This window comes from Odocoileus virginianus, chromosome 13 (genome assembly GCF_023699985.2).
Source record: "Odocoileus virginianus isolate 20LAN1187 ecotype Illinois chromosome 13, Ovbor_1.2, whole genome shotgun sequence".
Lineage (NCBI taxonomy): Eukaryota > Metazoa > Chordata > Mammalia > Artiodactyla > Cervidae > Odocoileus > Odocoileus virginianus.
In genome coordinates, this window is record NC_069686.1 from 14,405,023 (window position 1) to 14,431,676 (window position 26,654).

At 36.2% G+C, this 26,654-nt stretch overlaps 1 protein-coding gene across 5 annotated transcripts in view; it reads right to left on the reverse strand.

Annotated features, from left to right (window-relative positions):
* Positions 1 to 26,654, reverse strand: part of MTX2 (metaxin 2) — a 68,827-nt gene that overhangs the window by 24,371 nt on the left and 17,802 nt on the right. For 3 of the 5 annotated variants that reach the window (XM_070475987.1, XM_020886137.2, XM_070475990.1), the window contains exons 2-3: positions 11,806 to 11,853; positions 10,533 to 10,579 (exon numbers count right to left, since the gene is read on the reverse strand). In XM_070475987.1, the coding sequence (XP_070332088.1) occupies positions 10,533 to 10,579; positions 11,806 to 11,853 (95 nt within the window). Of the gene's footprint in view, positions 1 to 9,719; positions 9,823 to 10,532; positions 10,580 to 11,805; positions 11,854 to 20,308; positions 20,472 to 26,654 lie in introns of those variants that run through there. The other 2 variants (XM_070475989.1, XM_070475988.1) reach the window with 2 other exon arrangements.

Here is a 26,654-nt window from a genome sequence, read left to right on the forward strand (position 1 = left end):
CTGTGTCTCCTGTACCGCAGGAAGATTCTTTACCCACTGAGCCATTGGAGAAGCCCCTAAATCAACTACACTTCAATAAAATAAAATTTTTTTTAAAAGAGCATCAGGAATTATAGACAGATTCTATAACAGCAATTCTTCAGTAACATGGTGGCAAGGCTTCTGGTAAGATAATTAAAAATACTCAGTTTATGAAATGGTGAAAAGGGCTCAATCCTGGTTGAATGGAAACACAGCCAGCCAACAACAAGCCCACCCTTGTTGCTGCATCTGCACAGGGAAGATGCTCCCTCATTGAGATGCTGTCCTTATCATCATTTAAAGTACTATGACTTGCTGTTGCTGACTCATAAGCCACACCACTCTTACAAGTGAAGTGAAGTCGCTCAGTCGTGTCTGACTCTTTGAGAACCCATGGACTATAGCGTACAAGGCTCCTCTGTCCACAGAATTTTTCAGGCAACAGTACTAGAGCGGGTTGCCGTTTCCTTCTCCAGGGGATTTTCCCGACCCAGGGACTGAACCTAGGTCTCCCACTTTGCAGGCAGACACTTTACCATCTGAGCCACCAGGGAAGCCCTACCACTCTTATAATGGGGCTACTATTAGCACACTCCCACTCCTTTGTCACTGGTTAAGTGCCCCAGCACAACCTAGTGGATCCTAACAGAGTAGAGATTTAGGAAGCACGCTGTTTAAGTGGAAGACTAGAGTATCTTAAAAAAATGGAAACCTCTGCATTAGTCTTTTAAGAGTCAATACAGAACAAATGGCAACCCACTCCAGTATTCTTGCCTGGATAATCCCATGGACTGAGGATCCTGGTAGGCTACAGTCCATGGGGTCGCAAAGAGTCGGACACGACTGAGCAACTTCACTCACAGAACAATAAGATTTAACAGAGCAGAAGCCTCCCAGTGAGCCATCTCAAGAGTAGAATCTTGATGCCTGTGTTAGTCTGAGAAAGTTTCTTTACCTCATAAGCTTCCCCATTTCTAAAAGGAAGACAATTTATTAGGCAGATTAACTGAGGTGTTGTATGTGAAACACTTTACACACCAGCTGGCACACAATATTTTAATAAATATATTACTATTAAAATTAGTAGTAATAATATTAGTAATAATAAATACTTATAGATCTATCTATGGTTTTTCCAGTGGTCATGTATGCATGTGAGAGTTGGACGGTGAAGAAAGCTGAGCACTGAAGAATTGATGCTTTTGAACTGTGGTGTTGGAGAAGACTCTTGAGAGTCCCTTGGGCTGCAAGGAGATCCAACCAGTCCATCCTAAAGGAGATCAGTCCTGGGTGTTCATTGGAAGGACTGATGCTGAAGCTGAAACTCCAATACTTTGGCCACTTCATGGTGAGTTGACTCACTGGAAAAGACCCTGAAACTGGGGCAGACTGGGGGCAGGAGGAGAAGGGGACAACAGAGGATGAGATGGTTGGATGGCATCACTGACTCGATGGACATGAGTTTGAGTAAACTCTAGGAGTTGGTGATGGACAGGGAGGCCTGGCGTGCTGCGGTTCATGGGGTCGCAAAGAGTCAGACACGAGTGAGCGACTGAACTGAACTGATAGATCTATCTGTGGAAAAAAAAGACTTTTCAACATTGGTGATTTCAAAAGAAAACTTTACCTATTAACATCTCCTTAAGAGAAAAGGGTAAATAAATAATAATTATGTACTGTAACTATTTATAATCAAAATAGAAAAACTGTATACCAAGATAAAAACCTCCAAGTAGATATTAAAAGAATAAAATATAACCAAAAACCTATATAATACACACTCGATTCAACAAAGCAAAAATAAGAATGAAGATATTTTAATACTGACATAAACTTTTACTTTACAAATAACTTTTCAAAGTCACACACGCTGATGAAACTGATAAAAGACCTCCCCCTCCAGAACATTAGCTCCATTAGTTCAGAATGACCATGCCTATCCTGTTCACTACTTTATCCTTGGCACACCACAGATTCTCAATAAACATTTCTTAATGAATAAGACACAGATATCCATAAAAGTAAAAAACATACCCAAGTTCACAGAAAACTAGTAAGCTACAACACAGATTAGCATTTCATGATTTTATGGTACCAAAGCTCACTGCATTAAAAAGATCAATGTGATTCCTATTAAATTCAGAGGTATTTAAACAAGTAATGTTTTAGAAAAACAGTAACAGGAATTCAACTTTTTAAAAAATTAGCTATGCAGAAATCATCAGAAACTACAATTCAATAAGCACAAAAAGTTTTATACTAAATAGAGAAGCTTTGTTACCAAAAACATGAAATGCTACTAGGAGCACATATGAAACAGATCACATAAAAGAGGACCTTCCTAATTAACACAACTCTCACCTGAATACCACTCTTGGAATATATGACTCAAGTTTAGACATATCAATATCTGATAGCTGTAGAAAAAAATCAAGTTCAGAAAGAAAGCAACAAAAAAAGATGACCATAACAGGAAAAGGTATAAACTTTCCCCATTAGAATTAAATATAAATAAATGTAAATTGTAGAGTCAAAATTTAAGTAAAAGAGTTAAAAGTAGTTAAAGACCCAGAAGCAACTCTTGTAACCCAAGAACCTAATACAATACCAGTCACATAACCGACATTCAATGAACAGTCTGGGTCTAAAGACAAGAAACTGCTTTTTTCTAAGCTCCTATGAATGTTGTGAAGTTTCGTGATTCACAGATAAATATTCCAACTGAGAAAAATAACAATAACAACAACAACAACAAACCCACTAAATTTAAAATTCTTAGGATAAACTAAGTGGTAGATGGCAGCAATATAAAATGTATTCATTTCATTTTTTAACCTAATGATAAACTCAATACTAAGTAATTTACCAATGAACAACACAATTAATTTCCTTCCTCTTCTTTAGCCCAAAAACAGAAGAAACATTTGTCTTATAAATTAAATACAAAACAATACTCTTTAATTGCACTTAAGCAAAAAAATCAACATTGCTTGCCAATATTAAAATAACTCAAAATTTTGAAGGATTGTCTTTAGTTAAGTTTTTAAAACACTGGGTGCTTTACACTTATTAACACTGTGGAATTTAAGGGATTATAAACATAGTTTCTAAATGTACATAAATTTAAAATTAACAAAACTATCCAAATTCTAAATAGAGAAAATCCATTTTCAGTTTAGCTGTTACCAGTTATCCACAGACAGCAGACCTCAGGTTTTCCTCTTCTATTCATTTCATAATTAAATTTGAAATATTTCAGGTAAGAACTCACTAAGGACTCTTCTAAATTATGCAATGCCATTTTCAGGGCACAAAATAAAAATGATTCCAAATTTTAATTCATATCTTGTTTCGCCAGGACACAAAGGAAAATCTGTGACAACAACTGAAGAATTACTTTCCACCTTACTAAGAGACATGTTTTAAAATTAAAAACCAAGAACAAATTTTAAAATAATTCATTTTTTATATCAAACAGCTGTAGACCCTATAATTGAAATAATGTATCTAAAGGTTACAAATGAAAAGTGTTAGGTATCATTCTTAAAGTGACAGATTAAGTTCCTAATCCAGTTAAAGCAATAGCCGCATTTGTAGTTTAACATAAATTAAGACCTTAATTATATTTGTGACTATTTTAAACAAAATAACAAATTCCTTTGTACCTGGGAATGTAATTTATAGCAAAGCCAGGTTCATTTTCCAAACCAATCTATTTCACACTGCAGAAATACTCTGGTATAATGGTATAATGTAATTCTTGTTGTAGAATGTTGAAAGAGTAGATTCACTAAAAGCACAGAAGAGGTTTGAAGATAAATGAAGATGCTATTCATTCAAGGGTAATTTCATCTTAGAACTATATGAAAGATGTTTCACTCACATGGGGTAGTGTATGACCTCAAATTTAAGTGTATTTTCAGCTCAAATATAATGCTGCTAGATTGATTATGTTGATACTGTATATCTAATAATGAATTCTAGCCTTTTTCTGTTTAAGAAAACAGACTGTCATTTTTTTCATCTTACTGCTATGTCTTTATTGTTCCATTTAATAGCAACAAATTGTAAAATTTTGCTTGCTGTTTACTTCTTAAACAGAGAAAGCCTATGGTTGATATTCTAATTTGTGATCTCTCAGAACTACAGGAGTGTAAATTTTTTGCTAAGTTAGGTAGATACTGATATTAGCAAACTATTACCCTGTGTAACCATTTTACATTATTTCACTAATTACTAATAATGACAACTCTAATACCCATCTAATTCTGTTTTGAATATACTTCATTTTCACAAATTTTGTAAGACTAATTTAAATGTTTTATATATACCACACCATTTATGTGTTGAGGGATTAATACTGAGAATTTTTTAAATTCTATTTGCAATTTAAGCTCACAGTTATCTTTTCTAAAGATCACATTTTATACATTTAAATCATTACAGGTGCTATAAGCATATATCACCAAAACACTTTGTAATATTTCTGAGATAAAAAAGGTAACCTAATGTAACATTCAACCTGAAGAATTTAAATCAAGGAAACATCTGCAGCCTGCATTTTGCTCATTTTAGAATCCTGAAAAGGATTCACTGAATTCTCTCCACCCCTTAGTTTTCCTTCTCCTCATCCTGAAAGGGAACACAGGAGCCTCATTTTGCAGAAAATGATCAAAGTGGAAAGGATAAACGTATTGTATCCTTTATGAAATTTTAAGAAAGTTATATCAATTTTAAAATGTTTTACATAAAATAGCATTCTATTACTTCTCTATTAAAATCAATGCACTGGTGCATTCCTACCTGTTGTATTTATATCAGGTTTAAACTGACACTTAGAAACTGCATAGAACCAGCAAACCAAAAAATGCTTTAAACTAAACTGAAAATTTAAAATCATTTCCTCTAAAATTCTGCAGATAAGTTGTCCACTGTGACATTCTGAATGATACAAGTTTACAGCTGCTGTAATTTCTTAACCACAGGTGTTTCCCCACACAACTGACCTGCAGTCTCATAGAAAAGAGATACTCCTCTCTTCCGCTCTTCCCCAATCACTATATCAGGATATTACCATTTAACCTCAGATTAATACGTCCATCTAAAAGGCATCATTTGCAAAAAAGGAAAAAGCAAGTGTCAGCTATTTATCAGCATATCTAACATATTAGTGTTTGTGGCCCAGTATTAATGCAGCCTATAAAAATGTTGACTTTTTAAATGATTAAAACACATTCAACAGAAAGAATACAGTGTATTTCTGTTGTGTTCCCTTTCGTTTTTTAGAGATTAAGTATTTATTCACAAAGGATAGGAAAAAATAAGAATATTAAGTAAAATAGGGACATTTCCCTTAACCTGAGCTTAAATGTTATTCTTACTGGAAGTAAGTAAAAACTGTAGAAGTAAAAAGTAAGGCTACTTTTTCATGCCGCATTCTAATAATCAGTTTGAGACACTGTCTAAAAACTAAATTCAATAATTAAACTTTTACAGTATTCAAATTAAGCCATACAAAAAAGGGAAACAGTTTTCTTTTTAAATTGGCTTCATATATACTAAACAAAATCCTTTCTAGAACAGGATTTTGTAATCCTATTCTTTCTAATAAACTTACTAGAAATAACATTTTATTATACAGACATTCACAAAATATGCACAAATCCTTGAAAAATAGGCACTAATTCAGCATTCAACATCTTCTTGTAGTTATACTGCTTTCATCTCTTTCAAAAGAATTTCCCATTTACTACCTAACTTGAACTTCATAATAACCCATAATATAGGTGAGACTACCTTCATCACATTTTAGAGATCCAAAAGCAGCAATATAGCTTTCACGTCTTAATGTAATCCATAAATTGTTATATATAATTTGCTAGGAAATGTCAGAAATGATTTTTGAATTAAGTTATTACTTATTTTCAGATAAAACTCCAAAGGTCTGTATCACACACTGAACTGGTATGCAGCAAAGTGTTACAAGCATGGACTTGACCCAGACTCCCTGAGTTTGCACTCCAGCTCTGTCAAGGACTAATTATATAAGTGTGGACCAACTGCTTAACTTTTCTGCCTCAACTTCCTAATCTGTAAAATGATAATAATAGTACTACTTACCTCATATGGTGGCTGCATGTGAGGATTATCTATGATATCTAAAGTATATATAATAAGACCTGGCACATGGAGTAAGTACGGTATAAATTTTAGCTAGTTATTACTGTTGTTCTATCAGTATTATCTGCAGAAGGGGGATTTGAGCAGCACTGACTTCATACAGTTATTATAAAGACTGAGTTCCTAAGAATTAAATGCTCAGCTCAGTGATTCGCATGTAGTAGGCACTCAGCCAGTGCTGCTGGTGTCTGTCTGTTTACCTCCACAATTTATGGGCTTTATGACCAAGGCCAGAGTTTTCCTGAGCTTCAGTTTCCACATATTTAAAAATGAGCTTAATAACAGTACCATACACTTGGGTTATGGTAATGATTGAATAAGATGTCTCTCAGAAAAGCTCTTTAAAAAGAGTGCCTTAAACAACAAAAGCATTCAATACTTAATTCTGAAACAAGCCTTATTTAGTAAATACTATTAAAATAATACTTCGTTTGAATTAAAGCAATCTACACTAACAACTTTTAGGCATACAATGAAAGAATGATTACAAAAATTATTAATGTTCATATAGATTTAAATACATCCAAAAGTAATTCTTACACCTAACATTTGTTTTAATCACTTTAGGTATTACAAAGCCTACAAGCTTCCATTCCTGCTGCTGACACTGATAATGTGTACTTCTGTCAAAGAACCAGGAAAGAAGGAAATAACCAATATTCACCACATGTTTACAATATGCCAGGTGCTTTTCTAAGTGCTTTAATGTTTATACACATTTCATATATTTTTTTAACACATTCAATCTTAATGACATCCAGTAGGACAGCTTCTATTATATCTGCATTTTAAAGATGAGGAAACTTAAAACAAACAGTAATGTTTGAGGTATCTGGAACAGATTATTCACTCATTTCACTTGTGGAATCTACTGTAAAAGAGACACTAAATTCGTAAAGACATAACTTTCTTGAAGATAAATCAAATAAAGTATTTTCTGCAGAAAACTTTGAAGTTCACATATATTTGCTTATACAGTATTTCTAGACATGTGCTGTCCAATACAAGAGCTGCCAGCTACATATGGCTATTGAGTACTTGAAATGTGGCTGGCACAAATTGAGATGTATAAAATACACATCAGATTTTGAACTTAACATTAAAAAAAAAGGAAAACCATCCTGTTAATAAATTTTGTATTGATTAAATGATAATAGTTGACAATATTAAATACAATATATTTATTAAAATTAATTTCACATTTCTTTTTACTTCTTTTAGTGTGGTTACTAGAAAATTTTAAACTATTATACATATGTGAGTGGGCTTCCCTGGTGGCTTAGTGGTAAAGAATCCACTTGTAATGCAAGAGACCACCTGCAATGCAGGAGAAGCTGGTTCAATCCCTGGGTCAGGAAGATCCCCTGGAGAAGGAAATAGCAACCCACTCCAATATTCTTGCCTGTCCATTCTTGCATGGACAGAGAAGCCTAGCGGGCTACAGTCCATGGGGTCACAAGAGTCAGACACGACTTAGTGACTAAACAACAGCCACCACCTTACATATATGTAGGCAACACTATATACATTACGTATCTATCAGGCAGTTGGTTTAGGGGATGAGAGGATAGTAACAGAGAATTGTTATCAAAGTTCTTTTCCAATCAATACATGCTTCAAAGTGGAAGTAATACTATGAAATGGAAGATTTATCTCCCTAATGTTTGTGTATGTACAACACTGTATGTACGCACTGCCATATATATGTATGTATACACACACACACACACAGTACTACTGCTTGTGAGAACCAGAGGGACACACTACTCTAATACTTCATAATATTCAACATACAAGATTATTTTATGACTAGGCAAACACTTCAGGTAATAACAGTACTTCATGGATGAAAGAAGGAAAGCAAATCTAAGACAAAAATAGGAGAAAATTTTTTTAATTTTCTTTTAAACTGAAATCATAAAGAGGTTTCTTTAATTAAAAAAAAATTCTAATCATTTAGTTCCAGGAAGATAATAAATGCAAAGCCTATGTGGTATGTAAAATTTAAATTCCTTGATGACTTAGGTGGCTAAATACTAAAGGATCTAATGCTTAATATCTGGTATTTTCTAGGAAATATCCAGTTTATGGATACCTGTCACACTGTTAGATCAATTTTATACATTTAACTGATTCTTCCAAACGGATACTCATCCACTATATAGAAGAAAATTACTCCATAAAGTTTACATCAGATATCTGGAAAAGTCACATTTATAGTCATGGCTACTATCAGCTGTCAAGTCAAAGAATATTGAAGAAAACCAAGAATTTTTAATATATGCTGGTTAATTCATCATCTAAGTGACATGTGTAGGATAACAAAAAATTAAAACAGTTATGCAAAATTCTGCATTTTAAGAGTCTTATTTTCTGGTCTTAGCTTTAATTGCAACTATGATTTGAGATGAATGTTGAGAAAACCAATTAATACGAACCATAAAAACAGAATTACTAAAGAAGGTACACACTAAGATTTCTTTTTTCTTTCCTTCTCCAGAGTATTTAAAATGTTAAATTTCTTTTAACGGTAATATACTGATATCTTGGTTTATGCCAAAAACTAGGTAAGCCATCTATTCTAGGGTTTCTCAACAGTGACACCATTTACATTTAGGGTGAGATAACTCTTTCTGGGACGGGACTGTCTCATGCACTGTTTCACAGAATCCCTGGCATCCACCCAACAGATGCCAAAAACAGCCTCCCCAACAGCTGTGACCATCAAAAATGTCTAAACACTGTCAAATGTTCTCTGTGGGTTTGAAATCCTCCCTCAGCTAAGAACCACTGGTCTATTCTTACCCAAAACAACATTCCTACTGGTGAAAATTACTTCCGTACTTCCTAAACTAATATTCTTTAGTTTTAGAGGCTCTTCATACAGGATACCCAGGGAGCTTCAGCTGGGAGATCAATAAACCTCCTGATATTATATGCAGAACTGCCAAGGTATGTCTATGCCTGTGTGTATGCTGGGATGTTTTCTGGAAAAATATCCCATAGCTTCATAAGACTGAAAGAATTATCCCCAAAATGGCAACTAAGACAGGGTTAAGAATTAGTGCTTCAGCTAAAATAGTTACTGTGCCCTGAAGCCATCTTTTCAAAAATATAAAGACTGAAGACACTACTTCATACATAACAAATAATTTACTTGTGTTATCAGTTATCAAGCAAGACTGTTTCTACCCCACTTGTAAACCCTTCATTCAACAAATATTTACTGAGCACACTTTATATGCTAGGCACTATATTATTAGTATTTGAAAACTAAACAAATTCCAACTTCCTTATGCCCCCCTCAAAAAGGCAGTATAAAGTAGTTATTTATTAAATAAAACCAACCGAGAATTTCTGCTTCTCAAAGATTAACATAAGAAAGAAAATACACTAGTTATAGTACTAGTGCCTAAAGATAAAATAAATGTAAGTAAATAAAATTTATATTCTTGGTAAAAATATACAAATCTTCTAAAAGAAGTAAAAATCCATAAAAGAAACTTTACAATACTCACACTCATACAAATATTGTTCAAACACATTTCCTTCTATCTTTTCCTTCTTTCTCCAACTTAAAAGTAAAATGTACTGAATGACATACTATGGATGTGTAACAGTCATAGTTATTAAGTCCAGAAAATACCAAGTTGTGTCTAAAAAAAAGAAAACACAAGACGACCAAGTTCCTAGCATCATGTCTAGAATGAGGCAAAAGCAGTCCCTCTTTCTTTTCTTTCTGTCCTCAAGAAGCTCACAATCTCATTTCCAACAAATGGCATGTCTTAAATTTCTAAGTTATCTTCTAGGTGCTACACGTTAAAATACTCTTTGTGATTCAAACTACACAAGCTAACCAAACAAAGAGCAGCTAAATATGTAAAATGTTTCAATATTTATAATTCCATAATCTACATAAACATTTCTCTTTTCTTTAAAAGCAAACAATCCCCAAGTATCCTATTCTTCCTATAGTGCAGTTTAAAGTTTACAGGGCCACAAATATTTTGGATTACACAACTGTGATATAAAACTCGAAGAGCTATTATATTCAATAAGTGGTCTGGGGATAATAGGCACTAATGTAATCAATAAATATATAAGTCGTTGCTAAAGAAAAATAGGTCTGCTTCATAACCACCAAATGGATTAAGGCTAGAATGAGTACAATGAGAAAGTGACACTTAAATACGCGTAGTGAATAAATCTTTACAAGTAAGTTAGAAAATAGGTTTGTGCCTATACATGAAGAAATCACCCCAAATAATCAATACTAGCATATTTAGCCAAAAGCAAAAAGTAAAAAAATACTGCATTATTTACATATTTACCTGCACAGCAAGAGAAGCTGCATTGTCAGAAAGCAAAATTTGCTCCCCTGCAGAAATACAATGAAAGGTCTGAGTCAAAAGCATAACTACTAAACAAGTAAAATATACTTATAAATGCTTTTTTATTTTAAAAAACTATTCCTATTTCTAAAAAGAAAGCGTAATCATGAAGTTCTATATCAATGTTACAAGATTATAATTTGGATTAAAGTATCATGTTATATAAATAACAATGAAGACTATTTCCTCTAAATCTATTTGATCACTTATTGTATTTTATCAGCAATATGTAAGTAAAACTGCTCACTTAAAAACGAAAGCTTTCCTCAAGTTTTTAAGAAATAATCCCTTTCATTAAAATTAAGTAAAATAGGATCTCTGCTCAAACCTCTCTAGTTAAAAGTAAAAGCATTCAAACTCATATAAAACCAGCTTCCAGTTAATATTGCACAGTGTGTCTAGATCTGTCACACAAAAGAAAGATGACAAGTTCACTGCAATAAAAATTCCATGCTTAGAAGACTAGGGCTGCTGCCTATTAGTCTTCATTACTTTGCAGTCTTCTGACAACTGGAGCAGGCTGCTGAGCCCCAAATGGGGTCCATAATGTGATCTGATGATATATGAAGAGCTGCTAAAGGGAGCCTGAACCATCCTAGCCTATACATTTTAACAGTTCCTTTTTACTGAGAGCCCACTTTACCACAGGACTTCAAAAATCTGCTGTGTCAGCTATTGGCGCAGTAAATCTGCCAACTGCTCCTGCAACCACATCATATTACACTGCCTACAGCAGCCAATATAATGAGTCAATAATAAACTAAGCACCTTACTGGCCATGAATAGTTGGTTTACACTGGCACATACAAGTTTAGGTAAAATCTCCTAGACAAATTATACAAGGGAATTCCTTCTTTATGTGTCATGTTCTCTTTGCATTAAATTGCATTATCGATGGGTGTTTTTTATAACAAATATATTTTGATATATTTGATATGTATTTGATATATCTGGGCTTCCCAGGTGGTTCAGCGGTAAAGAATCCACCTGTCAATGCAGAAGACACAGGAGACGCAGGTTTGAATCCTGAGTCTAGAAAATACACTGAAGGAGGAAATAGCAACCCACTCCAGTATTCTTGCCTGGAGAATCCCATGGACAGAGGAGCCTCGGGCTACAGTCCGTGGGGTCACAAAGAGTCAGACATGACTAGACATGACTGAACACACATATTTTGATATGAAGCCATTTTTAATGGAGAATAAGCACCTACCTTTCAGTTGCTGATACAATGTAGCATTTTCAGGCCAAGGTTCTGCAGCTGTGGAAACAGGTACACAGGGCAAAAATATATCAATAACCAACCAAATTAAAAAACACATACATTTGCCTAGAGCATTTAATGTCAAGCATAAATTGCCAAGGATTAAATTACCAAGGATACCTTAAATATGGCAACTAGTCACATTACTGTAGATTCTATGAGAACCTACATAAGCAGGTTAGATAAGTTCATTTAAATGAATGTTTGGTGGCAGTTTAATTTTTTATGGGGAGGAAATGGAAGACATTTTGCCCAATCAAAAGTGAAAATTTTAAAAATAAAACTGCCTATATGCTACTATTCCTTTACCCTCCTTCAAACACAGACATATCCAAAATGATATTCATACACATAAAAAGACACTGAATTTCAGCTCACTATCAAAAAGAAAAATAGTGAAACAATATTTGTATTTTACTGTAAACTTTTAACAAAGTAAATTTTCAGAAGACACTGTATGAAAGAATCAAATCTATGCATATCAGGCTGTGCGTCTTTCCTTATAAGCCGATAGTATTTAAACAGGGGAATCCTGTTGTCTACGTTTAATTGCCTTGAGCCCACCAACATCATCTCACAAAAACAGAGAATACAATGAAACAGTGAGTCCCTATCAAAACAATGTGAAATAAAGCTGGTGAAGCTCATTTTAGGCCTAAAGTCAGGCTTGACCTTGACTCAACTTCTCATCTAGAGAAGACTCCAGCTACAAAGAGTATTAGCAACCTACCAGTGCTTGGAAAAAGCCCTAGATTTGAATTTGTCTAATCAACTGCACATAAGAAGCAATGCCTCCACAGACAGAATATTCAGGATATTATTTGCTGAATTCTTTGTAAAATCCATAAAACATCAAAATCACCAATTCTAACACACTAACTATATTTGCTGTCAGCAAGAAAGTCAGTCAAATATATGAAATTTGATTAACTTTTCTTATGGTGTTTAAACTAATGCAGTCTCTGTGACATAGCAACAAATTATTTTTTAATATATACTTCTAGTTGGTTTTTTAAAAAAGAAATTTATACACATGAAGCATTTTTTCTTTTAAGAATGATCATTTAAGATGTATTCACTCAAACAGTCTTAGGAGTAGGTGGGAGGTAGACACCTTAATTTGCTTTTACTTCCACTTTAGAATGAAAAGAAAAAGTTGTAGTAATTATTATAAACTGTAAAATTTGGTTTGGTCTGGGCTACACAAAATTAAACTTATACTTAGGGACACCATGAAATCACCAAACAAATAATTCATAGTTTTGTACAGTTATCCACAATATTACAGACCTTCCTCAACTTACAGTGAGTTACATCCTGATAAACACACTGTAACTTGAAAATGCATTTAATATACCTCACCTACCAAACGTTATAGCCTAACCTAGCCTACCTTAAACATGCTCAGAACACTTACATTAGCTTACAGATGGGCAAAATCACCTAACACAAAGCCTGTTTTGTAATAAAGTGTTGATAATATTTAATGTCATTTATGGAATACTGTACTGAAAGTGAAAACAGAAAGATTTTATGGGTATAAAATGATTTTAACTGTACCAGTTGTTCACCCTTGCGATTTCTGGCTGACTAAGAACTCCGGCTCCCTGCAGCTGCCCAGCATCAAGATAGAGTATCTCACTACACATCACTAGCCCAGGCAAAGATCAAAATTCACAATTTGAACTACAGTTTCTACTGAATGCATATCATGTCTACACTATTGTAAAGTCAGAAAATTCTAAGTCAAACCATTGTTAAGTTGGAGACTGTCTGTATACATATATACAAAAGCTACTGAACTTCAACTCACATACCAAAAAGGCCGAACAATTAAATACTTACTACGTTACTGTAAACCTTTTAACAAAGTAAAACTTCAATAAGAATCCAATTAACCAGTGTTAACAGTTTTAAAAATAAAATACAGGGAAACAAAAATGAGCTGACATCTGCAAACTACTCAAAAATAACCTTTTAGGATAAACTATATGGTCAGCACACCTATACCGTTTACATTCATATGAGAACAATACTGTGAGGTTCATTTGTTATAAGAACCTACATCATCAAAGATTCAATTATATGCATTTATTAATCTTATTAAAGCAATAAAGCAAAGGAGTAAAATTTACAAAAGTTCCAAAGACACTGAAATTAAGTTCCTTGAGGGCAAAAATGTGTCACATGCATTGTGTATGCCACACCATGCCAAGTTTTGCATACAGTTGGTGTTCATTAATCATGCATGGAAAGAAAAGGGATATTAAGCTTATCACTCAATTCCCTAAACATTCTGGCTAATCAAAGTTTTACTGATCAATATATTAAAGTACTAGGGTGCTCTAATTAAATATTCTGATAAATTTAATTTTTGATTAGCTATTTGTGTACATACGAGACCATGAATTACAAATTTTCAAAATAGAGTAACATACATTTAGCATTAAATATATGCTGAATATAATTGAAGTGTTCTTTAATAAATCAGAAGCTAAAGTCACTACTCTGCAATATCAGAGGTCTCATAAGAACAGGAACTTATATGTTTACAATTTCAGTTAAAAATTCATGCATCATCACCGGCCCCACTCCTATTCTCCTGATCTAATACAACCGGCATATTTAAAAGAAATTTTGTAACGTATTACTCAACCAAAATAAGAATAAAAGAGTTGGGGCTTCTCTGGTAGCTCAGGGGTAAAGAATCTACCTGCCAATGCAGGAGACATGGGTTTGATCCCTGGTTCGGGAAGATTCCACTTGCCACAGAGCAACTAAGCTCATGTGCCACAACTACTCAGCCCAGAAACCAGAACTACTAAGCCCATGCACCACAACTACTGAAGCCAGTGTGCTGGAGATATAGAGTTCATGCTCCACAAAAAGAGAAGCCGCCGCAATGAGAAACCTGTGCACCACAACAAAGGGTAGCCCCGCTCACTGCAAGTAGAGAAAAGCCCATGCAGCAATGAAGACCCCCCAAACCAAAAATAAAGGAAGGAAGGAAGAAAAGAAAATTATTTTTAAAAAGTTGTTATTAAGAACCTACAGCTGAAAATGGGGTTGGCAGAGTATATTTTTCTTTATCCAATTTCTGCTCTCAGAAACTATTACTAAAAATAAATTCTCAGAAAGTAACTCTGCCAAAACATTTGATGTTGTCTTCACAAACAGAAAAAAGAAAGAAAAGAAAGTGAAGTTGCTCAGTCATATCCGACTGTGACCCCATGGACTGTAGCCTACCAGGCTCCTCCATCCATGGGATTCTCCAGGCAAGAATACTGGAGTGGGTCACAAACAGAACATTTCATTTAAAAAGGGAAGGCAAGCTGATATAAACCTATATAACCATGCTATTTCAACAGCTTAAAATACCAGTACATCCACAGAGCAGAAGGCAAGAAATGGCAGAGTATGCAAGGAATGATCTCACCCATGAGCAGTTCAGAAAACATAAACATCACTGATTTAAGTGCATCACCTATGTGAATCAGCTCACATTTTAAGCATGACATGGGAGAAGAAATAGCTGGTGTGTTATTCGACAGAGAGACAACAGCAAAAATCCTAAATTGTGTAGCATGGCATTGGATCTACAAATCAACCATGTAGCTATCTTTCTAGGAAAGAAGCCTTCATAATAAGTAAGTCTAGGAATCATAAACATTATACACACATAACAAAATACAAAGCCTATTTCTTGGTTTGGGTAATATTATATAAAGCCTTTTCACTGAGAATGCCTATTATGTGAAAGACAAAGTCCAAAAATACAATTATTCCCCACTCCTCACTCCTCTTTCCAAAGGTCAAGCAAGTCAATACACACCCTTGCCCTTGATCATGTATAAAAGAGAGGGAGAGGAAGAATTCAAAACCGTAGTACTGACAAAAGCCTTAAATATCTTAGCATTTAAAAAGAAAAATCTTTTTAAAACAATATTAAAACATTTTCATCTCTTACTAGTTTTACCTCATCTCTTACTAGTCAACCTAAAATGTTTTAGACCACACTAATCCATCCAACCGTGAATAAAAATTTCATGACTCATCCTACTTTCAAGTTCTACCACCAAAAGCTCTCCCTGATGTGAAGAGCCTTTTTAGACTTGCCTTAAGGAAGGACCAGTCTTAGAATAAATATAGAAGGTTAGACTAAAAGTTTCTGGAAAGGAGACTGATTAAAAAAATGGGGACTGAGAGAGAACATTGTCCAAGGCTGTCAAGATACAAGATACTGGTATAATCAGCATATCAAAAGTAGACTTTATGCTTAATATACCTTAATCCTTCTGTGGCTTTTGGAATAAACATCAACTTGAACTTACACATCGCTCTCTCTACCTCTCTGGCCTCATCATTCTTTTCCAACCTCTCTGTACATCAGCCACACTGGCCTTCACCCAGTTTCTGAATGCATCATGTTTCTTCCTGCGCCAGAAATTCATTTAAGCTGTTTCCTTTGTTGTTGCTGTTGTTGTTGTTGTTCAGTTGCGTCCAACTCTTTGTGACCCCATGGACTGCAGCAAGTCAGGCCTCCCTGTCCTTCATCATCTCCTGGAGTTTGCTCAAGTTCATGTTCATTGCATCAGTGATGCTGTCCTGCCATCTCATCCTCTGACGCCCTCTACTCTTTCTGCCCTCAATCTTTCCCAGCATCAGGGACTTTCCCAATGAGTCATCTGTTCACATTAGATGACCAAAATACTGGAGCTTCAGCTTCAGCATCAGTCCTTCCAGTGAATATTCAAGGTTGATCTCCCTTAAGATTGACTGGTTTGATCTCCTTGCTGTCCAGAGGACTTTCAGGAGTCTTCTTCAGCACCACAGTTCAAAAGCATCAATTCTTTGGCTTTCTGCTTTTTTTATGGTCCAGCTCTCACAACCACACATGACCACTAGAAAGACCATAGCCTCGACTATGCGAACCTTTGTCGGCAGAGTAATATCTCTGCTTTTCAACACACTGTCTGGGTTTGTAATGGCTTTCCTGCCAAGAAGCAATCATCTTCTCATTTCATGGTTGCAGTCACCATCCACAGTGATTTTGAAGCCCAAGAAGAGGAAATCTGTCACTACCTCCAACTTTTCCCTTTCTATCTGCCATGCAATAATGGGGCCAGGTGCCATGACCTTAGTTTTTTTTAATATTTAGTCTTTAGCCAGCTCTTTCACTCTCCTCCTTCACCTTCATCAAAAGGCTCTCTAGTACCTCTTCGCTTTCTGCCATTAGAGTGTTTCCTTTACCCTGGAGCAATCTTCCCCTCCCACCATGTCCTTACATCTCAGCAAAAACATCACTTCCTTATGTTGGTCCAGCTTCATGGACACACAACCTGAGCAGCTGCACAGGGCTGGTACTTGAAGGGTTCTACTCTCAGTTTAACAGTCCACTATAGAGAAGGAAATGGCAACCCACTCCAGTGTTCTTGTCTGGAGAATCCCATGGATAGAGGAGCCTGGTGGGCTACAGTCCATGGGGTCGCAAAGAGTCGGACACGACTGAGCGACTACACTTACTTACTTATGGCAGTCCTAGAATTCTTTTAAACAAAGGGCTCCACATTTTCATCTTGCACTGGGCCCTACAAATTATGTAGCTGGTCCTGTCCTCAGGGAAAACTTCAGTGACCTCTAGAATAGTTCAAACCCTCTCTTTTCCAAGCTTACATAGCATGTACACTCCTTTGTACCACTTACCATAGTCAACATTTTCACGGGGATTTGAGGACTATTCGTTTATCTCCCCCACTAGAATGTAAGCCCCATGAATTCAGTGTTCAGTTCTGATTTTTGCTTACCACTTCATTCCTAGAACCCAGAACCAAATAGGCAATCAGTAAATGTTGGTTGAATAAATGTTTGTTTTTACTATTACTGCTATCATTATTGTTAATGATTCTGTACTGTTCAGGCTAAAAAAAAAAAAATGCAGCAGAAAAGAACAAGAAAACTATACAAAATGGCCAAAAAAGGTAAATTTTTATCCCTGGTGGCTCAGATGGTAAAGAATCTGCCTGCAATGCAGGAGATCCAGGTTTGATCCCTGGGTCAGGAAGATCCTCTAGAGAAGGAGGTCGCAAAGAGTCGGATATAACTGAGAGACTAACACACACATTGGGGTTCTCTGGATAAAGTGAAAGTGAAAGTGTAACTTGCTCAGTCATGTCTGACTCTACGACTGTAGACTGTAGTTCTACAGTCCCCCGTGGACTGTAGTTCACCAGCCTTCTCTGTCCACAGAATTCTTCAGCAAGAATACTGGAATGGGTTGCCATTTTCTTCTCTAGGAGATCTTCCTAACTTGGGTTTCCTGCACTGCAGGCAGATTCTTTACCAACTGAGCCCCCAAGGAAGCCCCAGAGAACTCCAACTCTATAGCCAATAACATGACTATAAAAATATTAAACAGCTCCCTGAAACGGCTGGCAGAATCTAATCCTGTAAACTTACCCTGAAACTGGAAATCTGTTTCTGATTTCTATCAAATATATAATTTCCATTGGATATTACTGTTGCAATACTCCTAAGGCCATCACCAATGCCCTCAACCATCTGACAAGTCATCTCACTATTCTCCTGTCCATATTCTTTAACTCTAACCTAGGGATTACCACTTTTTAAAATCTCTTGTCCCCATCAATAAAATATTTGAGTAGGCAGACCCAAACAGATTGGGAAATCATATGGCTAGTATTCCTAACCTAGTGAATCATGCACATTACAAAACACACTAAAAAAGAAAACAGCTAAAAAGTTGAAACCTAAATTCCAATATTTCTTTTCTGTACTTGAAAGGATTATATAACTTAAAACCCCTGTGAAGTGAAGCTGCTCAGTTGTGTCCGACTTTTTGCAACCCCAGGACTGTAGCCCGTCCATGGGATTTTCCAGGCAAGAGTACTGGAGTGGGTTGCTATTTCTCCAGGAAAACCCCTGTATGTACACCTAACCCCACTTTAGAAAACACAGTTGGAAATAAATAACTCCTTATTTGCAGTTTCATCAGGGAACTTGGCCATTCACACGCCCTTGATCAAAGACAAGTCCTCCTCTATCCTAGGGAAGTCATCTTTTTGACCACAAAAAGAGCTTGGAAAGAACACACACAAATCAATGTGGGGTGGGGGGAATACCTGACTACCCAACCAGCTAATAATAGGACCCTTGCATCTTACCAGAATATTTAAAATTTCCCCCGTATACTTTATACTTTCTCACCTTAGTGACTTTGCTCAAACTGTTACCCTCTACCCAGAATATTTCTTCCCACTGCATGACCAAATCCTACACCTTTTTCAAGACCAAGCCTCCATCAAGGCGGCTTCTGTAACTAATCTAATTTCTCCTCTATCTCTACTGCTCATAGCAGTTTGCACTTATCTTATATCATATATTGCTTTCTACTCTATTATTATGTCAATGTCTTATCTTCCTTTCTAGGTAGTAAGTTCCTAGAATGTGAAAATTCCCATGATCCTGAGAGTATTTATTAAAGACTCAGCTTCTCAACTGCCCCAAACTGAATATAATATTAATAACAATATATACACTATATGGAAAGCTATGAAATTCAAATTAAGCAATATTTAAATTATTTTGGTCTAAGTATCATTTAAAAACTAATCTTTATCACAGGAGTTCCAAGGTAAAATTACCCACCTTTCAGAAATTAATTCTTTTACAATCAGAAACTACTATCTCATTTTCATACCAAAGAAATAACTTACACTAAGACATTCTTAGTGACCTATATTAATTCATTTTAAAAAATTACAGTGACTTCCCATTCCCTAGCAAAATATCCATGAAAATGTTTATCACTTTTATAAAGAAGAAATATACTCCTATTTGATAGGTATAAATTTAAAACATCTAGAAATAAAGCAAATATTGGAGCACCTCAACACTTCCTATTCAAATAACACTGTTAGAAGTCTTTTAACCCCTTTGTCCTTTACTGTCTTTCCAATTTTGTCTAGGTAAAACTGTCTTGAGAATTTTACACTAATGTCTCTTTTACTAGGAGCAAAGGTTGCAACCTTCAGTGAGATAGAGGGTTTTTTTATGCAAATGAATTTCAAAGCTTTTCAAAGATAATTTCTATCTCCTGTAAGTATTTAGGTTGGAGGAGAAGAAAGTTTAGAAAGAGAAAGAATACACACTCTTGGACTTGTGAAAACCCTAACATAAAATAAATAACATCTAAACAAATAAATTCATGCTAGAAATGCATAAATAGTAAAATAACTCTCAGAGACCCCCAAAATACATATTTAATTTTCATTTAATTCTCTTTAAGGTACCTAGTACTTTTAAGTTTTATCAACCAATACAACAAAAACACCAACATTCTTTACTATTAATCCATTACAACTTTTAGAGAAATGACGCCTGCCAACAAATTAACACATGTATATACCTAAGATTCTTAAATACTCCATTTTACCTGCAGTATTCTCTCAAGTATTAAGTTAGGTGATAAGTCATTCTGGTGCCAGATGATCTGTCTATTCCACTCAATTTAGGGCATTCCACTCATTTCACAGCATGAAAGTGCTATGACCTAATAAACAAGTCTAATTCCAAAGTCCACCTCTTGATGATCTAATCTAAAAGGACAAGAGAAGGGCAGTGAAAAGAGATGCCCTCTGTTGTTGGTTTTTTTTTTTTAAGTTCTGCATTCTTAATGTACAACATTACTCCTCTGGCATATGAACACAGGTGAAGACATAATTTGTAGAATAAAAGGCACTAATAATACATGCTGCTTTAGTACTGTCATATTTCCAATCCATCAAATTGATTAATGCTATAATAATGCTACACAAACCTATCATTTGTACACTAATGAAGTCAAACCCAGTTTATCCTTAGGCAACTACACTCCAAAAGCTCATAGATGTCATCTGTTCAGCTTCCAAAGACTATTTAGACAGTGTAATACAAAAGGAGTAAGAAACACATGTAACCTATCTCCAAATTTGGATGTCTTTCTGCCAAAGGTGTAAATGCAAATACTACTAATGTAACAAAATGCTCAAAGAACATCTGGCAGCTCTTAAAACATGGACAAGCTGCTGCAAGACACACAGAGAAAAGGAAATAAATTTACCAGTCTGACATAAATACTACACTGATGATCTCAGTGATATCAACATAGCCACTAAGTTCAAAACCTGCTAAGTTTTAGGAAGTTATAATATGAAGCCTTCATTTAAAACAAATTTTCAAGACATTTAGACTTAAAATATAATGACATGTAACCTTATCAAAACTAGAATTTTAAGAACTATTAAACCTGTAATTCTATTCTCAAATTATAGTACAATTTAAAGATAACACTATATCCCAGATAATACTGATCATGAAATGATTAAATGACAATGTCCCTGAGGCACTGTCTCTTAGGGGATGTTTAATGATACTACAGAGGATGTGTAAGCAGGAAGTGACTCTTCACCTAACAGAAGTTTAAAACCATTCTCCAATCACCTCAACAGTCGGAGATCAATGTTCAATATGTGGGAAAGTGGCACATGTGTTTTATAACTCAGGGAATAGAGCCAATATTTTATAATTATTATTAGTGAAGTACAACCTTTAAAAATTGTGAATCACTATGTTGTATACCTGTAACCTGATACAATATTATCAACTATACTTCAATTTTTAAGAAAATTTAAAATAAGAAAGTGGCTCCTGTTAGCAAATGGACAGGTGCAGTGTCGTGTTGTCATTTCCATAAACCTAAAATACTGACAGGTAGTATTCTGTAATATAGTAGTAAGGTTACTCTCTTAGTCCATTTGGGATACTATAACAAAATACCACAGACAGAGTGGCTTACAAACAACAGAAATTTATTTCTCACAGTTCTGGAAGCTCAAAGTCCAAAATCAGGGTGCCAGCACAGTTGGGTTCAGGTAAGAGACGTCTTCCAGGTCACTGACTCCTGACTTCCTGCCAGGTCCTCACATGGTGGAAGGGGCTAGGGAGCTCTCTGGGATCTCTTTTATAATGGCACTAATTCCTAATCACCTCCGAATGGCCCCCATATTCTAATAACATCACTTTGGGGATTAGGATTTCAACACATGAGTAGGGGGGAAGGGGGATACATTCATAGGAGCCACTTAAAAAATAAACTGCAAGGAAGTGCAGATAAAAAGATTAAAGACTACCTTAGATTGAAATAAGGGCCCTGAAGCAAGCAGAAGACATTCTAAGACAGACTGGAGAAGTGTAAGATAAAGGGACTGCCAAACTCAAAAAGAAGACCCACACTAGAACGATTTCCTGGGCTTGATCAATCAGTCCTTAAGGAGAAAAAACTTGTTGACTGACATCAAAATTCACTGAACATTCTTTATTGCCTGTTGTATATATGTAGTTAACTGTATGTAGCTTTCATTTTAGAAAGTAAATTTAGTCACATTCTACAAATCTGCTTTATCAGTCATTCAACATATATTCACAGAACACACACACACATATTTTATATATATAAAATACACCCCCCCCCTTAAATATAATGTACCAGGTACCAGTCTAAGCACTTAAGGATAAAATTACAAAGAAAACCAAGTACCTGCCCTTAAGGTACTTAGACTTTTGTGGTACCATATGGCCCATCTCCATATTTTTTATCTTTATAATACTGGAGCCCATCTGAAGATAACAATAAGGATTACCTGATACAGCTCAGTGGTAAAGAATACAGCTGCTAAAGCAGGAGTTGCAGGAGATGTGGGTTCGATCCCTGGGTTGGAAAGATTCCAACCTGAAGGAGGAAATGGCAACCCACTCCAGTATTCTTGCCAGGATAATCCCATGGACAGAGGAGCCTGGCAGGCTATAGTCCATGGGGTCAGAGTCGAACACAACTGAGCAACTGAGCATGCGAGCGTGCATGCACACACGATACACTCGCAACAAGTCTTAATTCTATCAACATTTTACAGACAACTAAGAACTACATACAACAGTGCACAATCTCCAGAATGCCAAAGGAATGCCAATCTATTGAGCCCACGGGAGATAAATCATCAGTCTCACCAACCCATCATCAGTATCTCCAACCACCCACTCATTTGTAACAAAGTGGTAAACAAAAGACTAAAAACACCCAAAGTGAGGACATATGACTGAGTGATACATTAGATAAATGGGTTCTAATACCCTGCCATTCAGGAAGCAAAGGAAGAAAAGCAAAACTGATTAAAAATTCAGGAAAACTAGTAAGGGGCAGAACTTCCTCCTTACAACCAAAGTGGGGGCCCAAATGAAACTAGAGAACAATGAAGATCTCCTTCTGGTCAAAATCTACCTAGAAAGAGAACAAGATGGCAGAGGAGTAGGTGGACGTGGAGCACATCTCTCTCCACGGATACATCAGGAATACACCTTCAGACACAGAAGTGCATGCAGAATACCAGCTGAGAGCGGACAGGAGTACCTGACCAGTAGAAAAGAATATATAGAACCACGCAAAACTCAGTAGGACAAAGGAACTAGGGGGAAAAACAGGAGTGTCAGTAGGACTGGACCTGCCCTCAGCCAATGGGGGAACTGAAGCAGGGGTCCGATCCCCACATCGGGGCAATTGTTTAAGTCAGAGGAGAAACATTTGAGGCTGAGAGTGAAGCAGCTGATCTGTGGCAGCCTAAATGGAATGAGAATCACACAGACAGTCCTTGCTGCAGCCATACATACCCCAGACAGGAACACAAGCCCCTAGAAAGCGCAGCAGCTGGGAGCTGGAGTTTAGGAACTGTAGAGCAATCCCAGGGCGAGGGCTGCTGTTGGCTGCTAAGAGACGGGATCGAGGGGATATGAGGGAGGAGGCTGTGGTGGGAAATGCCTGTGGAGGAAACCCAGGCAGCCATGGAAGCAAGGCAATACTGCTGAGTCACGCATAGGGGTTGGCCATCACCATAGCTTCTCTCACCCCACACACCACCAATCAGCACCTGAACAATAGAGAGGCTTACCCATCAAATGCCTGAAGCACTGAACTACAGAGTAGGACCCAACCCAGGGGGGCCCTTCTATGTGCCCGATCCACCAAACAACAGAGAAGGAACCCAGGCAAGGGAGCCCTCTAAGTGCCTGAACAGGCAGAGCTACAGAGAAAGACTGGCCAAAGGGGCCTTCTGATTGCCAGCTACAAGAGGCTCAAAAAAAGACTCTCATAGGGCCATAACTCCTGCAGCGAAGGCAGTCCGTGTCCCTGCACACTTGGCACCACCAGGGTCCCCGCAAGCCAAGCAGCTGCGCCACCTTCACACTCAACTCTCACTGGGCACAGCTGCCACAAGCAAAAAATGTCTTGCATCTATGGGCACAGGGTCGCTTCGGTAGTGTCCGACTCTTTGCAACCCTGTAGACTGTGGCCTGCCAGGCTTCTCTGTCAGGGAGCGGAGTTCTCCAGGCAAAAATGCTGGAACGTATGGGCCAATACTGGTTGCCATACCCTTCTAGAGCACTATATTTCCTGCTGCCCTAGCCACCAACTCCCCTGAGTACCTGGTGCTGCCAGAAACCCTGTGACCCAAGCAGCTGCACCTCCATGTCTGGCCCTCACAGGGGCAAACCCAAGTCCTTCAGGGCAGCCTCAGGGGCAAACCCAAGCCCTCCAGGGCAGCCTCAGGAGCTAAACCCCAGTGGATGACCCACATGCAGAGGTGGAAATAAAACCACAACTGAAACCCAGGGGCAGTGTGGCTAAGGAAGAAGACCCAAAACCTTCCCACCAGCTGTACAAGCTGCAGATTAAATCCACACAATCAACTAGGCAACTCTGTGCCTATGGAATATATAAAAGGTCAAGAGCGCCCACAAAAGAGAACGCACTAGTTCCGATAGCTGTGGACACACGAGGCAAGCACACACAGGAGTATGACCAGATTAGAACCTGAGCTGCCCCCACAGCAGGTCCAGAGATCAGCACAGTGTTGGAAGCATCCTAGGGAAGTGAGGCGGACTGTGACTTCCAGCGAGGGAAAGGACTCTGACCGCAGTGACTCAAGAAAAACATTTATTATTCTTTTTTTAGTATATGTGCTGCTGAAGCGAGCACGACATTTATTACTCGTTTGGATTTGTTCTCTAGATTTTTTTGGATTTTTTTCCTTTTTTCCCCCGCTTTGTTGTAGCTGTCGATTTTACTGGCATTATGAAATCTAATTAAGCTTTTGCACTTTTTTGGTTTTTTTCTGTCACATTTTTTTATAGTTATAAACCTTTGCCTCTCTGTTGAGCTTTTGCAGTTCTGCAGTTTTCCTTTTTTTCTTTTCTTAAATTTAATTTTTAATTTTTTAAACCTATTATTTTTTCTAATTTATTTCTTTGTTTGCTTTTCCTACTGTCCTTTTCCCCTTGCAGTTAATCTTTAATGTATATAAATCTTCTTTATCTATCTATATATAACTTTGCATATCTATTCTTTCTTTTCTTTCCTCAACATACTTGTCAGTTTTATTTTCATTGCTTTATTCCCCAGTTGGCACCTTGCTTTAGTTTTGTTTTCCAGTTTTGCTTTAGTTAGTTTTGTCTGGTAGATATAATTTTTGGTCTCCTTTGTTTGCCAGGTCAATCTACTGCACTTTATTTTTGTCGGACTGTTTTCATTTTGCTTATGGGTGCATATGTATGTGTGTATATTCAGCCACACCTTCTATTGTTGTTATAAACCTTTGCCTCTAAGCTGGGCTTTTGCAGTTCTGTGGAGTTTTCCTTTTTTTCCCCATTTTCTTTCTTCTTCCATTTTTTCTTTTCTCTTTTTTATAATTTTTATTTTTTTTAAACCTATTGTAATTTTTCTTCTTTTATCCCTTTGTTTACCTTCCCTACTGTTCTTTTCCCCTTGTAGTTAATCTTTAATGCATATAAACCTTCTTCATCTACCTCTATTTAACTTTGCATATCTATTCTTTCTTTCTTTTCTTTCTTTCCTTTCCTCTCAACATATTTGTTAGTTTTATTTTCATTGCATTCTTCCCCAATTGGCACCTTGCTTTAGTTTTGTTTTCTAGTTTTTGCTTTAGTAAGTTTTGTCTGGTAGATATAATTTTTGGTTTCCTTGGTTCACTGGGTCAATCTACTGGACTTTATTTTTCTTGGACTTTTCATTTTGCTTATGCGTGTATATGTATACGTGTATATTCAGTCACAATTTTTACTGATGTTATAAACCTCTGCCTCTATGTTGGGCTTTTACAGTTCTGTGGAGTTTTCCTTTTTTTTTTTTCTTTTTCTTTTTTCTTTCTTCTTCCATTTTTTTCTTTCTTCTTTTCTTTTTTATAATTTTAATTTTTAATTTTTTAAACCTATTATATTTTTTCTACATTTATTCCCTTCTTTGCCTTTCCTACTGTTCTTTTCTCCTTGGAGTTAATCTTTAATGTATATAAACCTTCATCTACCTCTATTTAACTATTAACTACCTCTGTTTAACTTATTTAACTATTTAATTCTAATTGATAGAATTAACTATTAATTCTTCCTAAGAAAGACTATCTATTCTTTATTAGAAAAGTTCAATCTTCCAAGACTGAACCAAGAAGAAACAGAAATTATGAACAACCCAATTACAAGCACTGAAATTGAAGCTGTGATCAAAAATCTCCCAAGAAACAAAAGCCCAAGACCAGATGGCTTCACAGGAGAATTCTATCAAACATTTAGAGAAGAGCTAATGCCTATCCTTCTAAAATTCTTTTAAAAAATTACAGAGGAAGGAACACTTCCAATCTCATTCTACGAGGCCACCATCACCCTGATACCAAAACCAG